Source organism: Chinchilla lanigera, unplaced genomic scaffold (assembly GCF_000276665.1).
Source record: "Chinchilla lanigera isolate Chin_1 unplaced genomic scaffold, ChiLan1.0 scaffold00005, whole genome shotgun sequence".
NCBI lineage: Eukaryota > Metazoa > Chordata > Mammalia > Rodentia > Chinchillidae > Chinchilla > Chinchilla lanigera.
Window position 1 is genome coordinate 18,774,478 of NW_004955406.1, and position 6,628 is coordinate 18,781,105.

At 33.3% G+C, this 6,628-nt stretch overlaps 1 protein-coding gene across 8 annotated transcripts in view; it reads left to right on the forward strand.

Moving 5' to 3' along the window:
- Axdnd1 (axonemal dynein light chain domain containing 1) overlaps nucleotides 1-6,628 on the forward strand; it is a 141,881-nt gene that overhangs the window by 57,095 nt on the left and 78,158 nt on the right. For all 8 annotated transcript variants that reach the window (XM_013521187.1, XM_005374958.2, XM_005374956.2 and 5 more), the window contains 2 exons: nucleotides 4,201-4,321; nucleotides 6,412-6,513. In XM_013521187.1, coding sequence (XP_013376641.1) covers nucleotides 4,201-4,321; nucleotides 6,412-6,513 — 223 coding nt within the window. The remainder of the gene's footprint in view (nucleotides 1-4,200; nucleotides 4,322-6,411; nucleotides 6,514-6,628) is intronic.

Here is a 6,628-nt window from a genome sequence, read left to right on the forward strand (position 1 = left end):
CCATATGTTCAGCCTCTCTCTTTGTCCACTTCACATTGAGTACCCATATAGAATTTTACATGTTGTTAAAATTATGTAGGTTTAAGAGTGTAAAAGTGTTTAAGAGCATATGAAGTGTTGATAAGAGTGTGGGAAAGATTAATAAGAGAGTGGGAAAGGTTTATAGGAGTGTGGGAAGGGTTTATAAAGCCATAAAATATATATAAATAATAAATACATGCCACTGCTTCATGGATTTTCACCTTTTGTGGGGTTTCTGGAAAGTAACTCCCATAATAGGTGAGGGGTCACTGAATATGACTGAACAATAATTTATGCATCTATTTCTCAGTAGAAGTGGATTTTTCAATTAATAATAATAAAAGAACATTTTATGCTGAATATAGCTAGTATCTATCAAGTACTTACTGTATGTCAGGCACTGTACTAAGCTCTTAGCTATGGCAACTCCTCTGGGCATTGTTGTAGTGTATGTCTTGCAAATGTCTCCTCCTTTAAGAGTTTTCTAGGGGCATAAATCCAGACGTAGAATTAGTTAATATGCTTATCCTTTCTAAATGTTACCAAAATGTTCCACAAAGTGTTTCTTCCCATGTATCAGTGTATCTGAGAGGTTTATTTTGCCTCCATCTTTTACCAGTGTGCTAGGCATGAAAAAGTATTGGTTTTATACTGCTTTTTCTAGGTGTATAGGTGAGTCTAGTTCTGTTTTAGATTTAGTGAATCTACTCCATTTTAATGTTTTTGTTCTATTCCAGGGGTTAGCAAACTTCCTACAAAGGGCCAGGTAGTGAGATAGGGTTTTGGATACAACTGCCATCCTGTGTAACATGAGGTATTATAGTACCAAAGCAGCCAAGGACAATACGTGAACATGGTTGTGTCTAATAAAGCTTTATTTGTTGACACTGAAATTTGAATTTCATAAAATTTTTATTTGTCATAAAAATATTCTCTTTTTTAACCAGTAAAAAGTATAAAAAAGAAAATTAAAATATAACAACTAAACATGTAAAATTCTGAACTCATGGGCCATACAAATATACAAGTGGTAGGCAGGTTTAATCTACAGGCTCTAAATTTGCTAATTCTAGTCTCTTTTTCTGCGAAATTTTTATTTACTAGAGCCTATTATATAAATATAAAAGGACTGGGTGTGGCAATCCCAGCACTTGGGAGGCTGAGGCAGGAAGATTGCTGTGAGTTCGAGGCCAGCCTGGGGTACAAAGTGAGTTCAAGGTCAGCCTGAACTGCATAGTGAGACCCTGTCTCAAAAAGGCAAAAAAAAGGGATATATCTGATTGCATTTTAATTTATTTGATTAAAAATAACATGACAAAGTAGTACATATGGCTTATAAAATTTTTAAATACAAACAAAAATGAAGAAAAATCAGTCTTATAATCCTTGGATTACTACTATAAATACCTTTGCTCAGATTATATAATTTTTCTGCTCAAAATTATGCATTACCTCTCCATCTGAGTAATCAGCAGTGTTTTAAAAATGACTTACAAGGGCCAACATATCTAAATTTCTCTAAATCTTCCTGCTTTATTCTGAATACGCTGGCCTTCCCTGAACACACAAGAATCCCCTGCTTTTGGGAAACTGTAGCATCCTCCCCCTCTCCTTAAGTCCTTTGCTCAAATGTCATCTTTTCTGTATGATCTTTAAGGATCCCATATTTAAAGTTGCAACACATTTTGTATTCCCAGTCTTCTTTCTCTGACCTTTTTGGTGGTTGTTTGTTTATTTTGGAGGGTGGGTGTTATGGTTTCTGTCTGCATGTCCCCCCAAAGCCTCATGCAGTCATGGGGTGGGCTTCTAGAGTTTATGACTGATTAATGGTCCATCTCTGGGATTATGGGTGTGAGTGCTACACCTGCCCTGGGAAGGGATAGTTTGCATACAATGTAAGGGAGGGAAAGAGGCTGCTTGCCCCCACTTCCCCCTTTTGCTCTTGTTGCTTTTTACTATATTCCGCTCCCCTGAACTCTTGCCCTCGCCATGTGCCACTCTGCCTTGGAGCCAGCCAAGTATGGTCTGAAACCTCCACAAACAGTGAGCTAAATAAACCTTTCCTTCCTTAATTTTGGGCGTTGGGTATTTTGTCTCAGCAATGAGAGAAAAGTAACCAAGAGAGTGGGATTAGGGGAGAGGTTTGAGACAGAGTCTCATTATGCAGTTCAGGCTGGTCTTGTACTCACTATGTAGCCCAAGCTGGCCTCAAACATGGGGATCCTCCTGTTGTAGCCTCCCAAAGTGCTGGGGTTACAGGTGTGTGCCACCACACCCAGCTTGCTGATTTATTTTTGTCCATAGCACTATCATTACTTAATGTATTCTTTCATTTATTTTTGTTTGTTATTGCTCCATCAAGGGCAAACATTTATTTTTTCTGAATAGTACCCACCACAGTGTGGGCACTAAGCAGATAGCTGTTGAATGAATTAAAACAAACAAACAACAACAACAAAAAAAAAAAAAAAAAACCAAGGTTGGGAAGGCAAACCCGAAAACCCAACCCCCCGGGAAGCCAAGCAAGAAGAATGGTCAAATTGGGCCCAAAACGCCGAAAAAAGAATTAACAATTAAAAGGGCCTAACAAGACCCTGTCTCAAAATAAAAAAATAAAATAACATAAAGTAAAATAAAATAAAAAGATCTGAGATACAGTCTAGTACAAAGACCTTGGATTCAATCCTAATTACCACACATACACACACGCACACACACACACACCAAAAAACCTAGAACTCTTTTTTTGTTAATGTCCATTATAAGGAAAAATAAATATTTTTTTTCAAACCAGAGAGTTTGTTAGTTCTAGAGTAGGACTTTTTTTTCTTGGTTGTGGTGGTATGGGGAATTGACCTAGGACCTTTCATACTGAGCTCCATCCCCAGACCTTCTTTTATTTTCCATTTGAGACAGGCCTTCACTAAATTGTTGAATTGGTTGGGCTGGGTTCCAACTGTTTTCTTACAATAATGGATTATTTTATTGAAAATATAGAAAATATGGAAACATATACATAGGAAATAAAGAACATCCATGGGTCTTTATCTGGTGTTAACTGCTATTATTATTTATTATTTTGGTATATTTCCTTCTTTTTCCTATGTATTTTTAATAAAATGAAATCAAGTTGAATATATCATTTTATCACTTGGATTTTTTCATTTTATATTATATATTTTAAATTATAATGTGAAATTTTTTCCCATGTACTAAAATCTTTAATTACCGGCAGTATTTTCATCATATTTGATCATATTTTATCTGGGCAATCTTTCCCTTATTGTTGAACACTGAGGTTATTTCTGAATTTTTTGTTTTTATTGTCATAATAGGATCATTAATTCCTTTTTAAAAAATTGATATCTGAATTTCAGACAGTATACAAATCTTAAAGATTTCTTCTCAGTTGAACAAATAGAAGTTTACAGATGGAGGAAGCTTCAAGAACTGATATATGGTGGTTATTGATTTCCACTAAGAACAGGAATCTGTGTTACTGGCTCTGAAATCTCACAGCAAAGTTAATGTGCCTTAGGAGGAAGTGTTCCAAAGGATTTGTGAAATACTACTTGGCACTTTACAAATTCTGTGTTTGAATTTAACCTCAGAAGGGCTTTTAGTTCTAAGAGAAGCTTCAATGTAAATTAGAAGGGAAAGATATGGTCTGGTAGACATGAAAAAGCAATAGTTTAAAAAGAAGTAAAAAAAAAAAAAGAAGTCCTTAATTATACTTAAGTCTTTGGATAGCTATGAGAGATTTTTTAAAAATCTTGTTCCAATTATGTATTATTTAAAAAATTGGTAGCTCATAATTATTGGGCTTTATGCCTTTAATAATCCTGTCTATGAACAAATAAAATAAATTTAAAAACAGCTATATTTTTGTTTTTTATATTCCTAAATTTTCATTAGATATAGTGGAAAATTCTAGTCAATAAAGAAAGGAGTAAGATAAAAAGTATTTAAAGCAGGGAATATTATCCTGGGTTTTTTTTTACTTTCATATGACTTTTATAAGATTTAGAAATAAAATGTGAATATTTTTTCTTGTATTTTACTATATATGTTTTCAATATATCCAGCAACTATACCACAATTTAAAGGAATAAATTGCCTGTTTTATGCAAAAAATTTTTAAAATTTGTCTGTATAGCTGTTTCTTACTTTTTCTTTTAGGATTGTAGAAGAATACCATGATTTATATACCTTACAAAGAAGAAGGGCGGAGGCTGATATTAAGCAGTTAATGGAAGAAAGAGATATCTGGAGCTCAGCCACATATGAACTGGCCCTAAAGGTTGGTTCATCTGGACTCACAACTCAAACTTTTGTATTAGCTAAAGTTTCATTTTATAATTTTTATTATTATTTTTGTTGTTGTTGTCATTGTTGTTGTTTTTGTTTTTCTTCCGGTACTGGGAATCAAACTCATGACCTTGCGCTTGCCAGGGAGGCGCTGTGTCGCTGAGCTAAATCCCCAGCCCCTATACTTTTTAATAATGTAGACAAAAATTGAGAAAAAGCAAGGCATTTAATTATTGATGGATAATGTAGCTTTTGTGGGCCTTAGTAGTGGAAAGTTAAATTTCTTTTTTTCCTTTTTCTTCTGTTGTATGCCTACCTATTGCACAACTAAGGGCTCTTTTTTTTTTTTTTTCACCAGAACCTGTAAAGCATTAAAAAAGTATTCTTTTTGTTGTTGGTGGTGTTTGACAACTTGTTTAAAATTGCAATTTTAATTGATACTAATAATAAACTAGAAAAAATGTTCTAGTTTTTATTTAATATAAACATTTTAGGATCATTGGATATCACACAGCACATCTTTTACATTGGTGTACAGATGTGAAATATGGTAGCCTGTGGAACACGATGGCTTTAAAGAACGACCAGCAAAGTCCCACAGTATTCTGCATTTCTAAAATGCTTAGCTGTTGGTTGCTTATTCAGACATCTGGAATTTGTAGGTATTAAAAGTGAAGTATGACCCACATAGTTTAAAATATTGCTCCAGTTTGACTGGTTCCTTAGTCCACTGGTGGCAGGTCACAGGGTCTCCATGGAGTAGCCTGCATAATAAACTTGCGTTAGAATTCTGTATTAGACCCTAGTAATAGCAAATATCAATAGATATAATCTATATCAATAAAAGCACTTTGGAGTCCTCAGTAATTTTTAAGAGTGTTAACGTATCTTGAGATCACATTGTTTAGAACCTCTGCTATGTACTCTATGTTAGTTCGGTTACACTGCTTTTAGAAAATGTGAATTTGTGATTCAAATTAGTTAATGATTTAAATAACAAGTTTTGGTTGAGATAATTACTCAGTGAAAACTTGATTTTGAACTAACTGTGGTAGCTTTTAGATGAAAATGTAGAAGGCATCCCTGTCAAAGTGTGAAGATACCCAAAGCTAGAGAGAAAGCTAACATACTACATGTATGTAAACTAACATACATTCCATATCATTTACTTGGAAGAGGTAATTACTAGAAACCTAGAGCATTAATGGGGACAAATTAGTAGCATCCCCACTGGGAGGAGAAGGGATTTATTTATTCATTTTCACTCTCATTCACCCAAGAGTATGCAGTAGATATTTCTAGAAATTATATGACACAGAATATTGCAACAGACAATATAGAAGCAAATAAGAGAATCAAGCTCTATTCTTTTTTAATTAATAAAGTTTATTGGTACATTTTAGGTACACATAATGATCACATTCATAGGGAATTTATACCTGTACATGATATAACTTGATTCTTCTTTTTTCCCACTTCCCTACCCTCCCATCAATCTAGCTCTATTCTTTTAAGAGACATTAAAGATATTTGTAAAAATGTAAAAAATGGTACTCTTTATTATTTTTTGAAAAATGTTATATTTTCATAAAATACTATTTATGTTAACATAATGAGTTTATTAATATGTTTAAGTGAATTACCAAATGTGTATTTTAAATAATTTTAGTCTCATTTTTTAGTACAACAAATATCAATAGATATAATCTACATAAATAAAAGCACTTTAGGTCCTCAATAAATTTTTCTTTTTCTTCTGGTACCAGGAATTAAACTCACAACCTTGTGCTTACCAGGCAGGCGCTGTGCCACTGAGCTAAATCCCCAGATCCTACTCAGTAACTTTTAAGAGTGTTAGGTATCTTGAGATCAAATTGTTTAGAACATCTGCTATGTATTTTATGTTAGTTTGGTTCCACTGGTTTTAGAAAATGTGAATTTGTGATTCAAATTAGTTAATGATTTAAATAACAAGTTTTGGTTGAGGTAATTACTCAATGAAAACTTGATTTTGAAACAACTATGATAAATTATAGTTTGTTAATGTTTTTGGTTCCTGATTCAAGTACATTATTTTTACAGGTAATTGAAAGAAATGGAGTCATATTGGCTAAAAGGCTCTACCTCAATGAAAAAATCTGGAATAAATATACTAAACATTTCATCAAGTTGTTGTCAAACAAGGTAAGGCTCAATCCACCTAAGTCATGAGAGCAAAGACTCCAAGTGTTGATGGTTGAACGAATAAGGATTTACTTTGATAAATTTATAAATTTTTAAGTATAGTTTTGTATTTGTG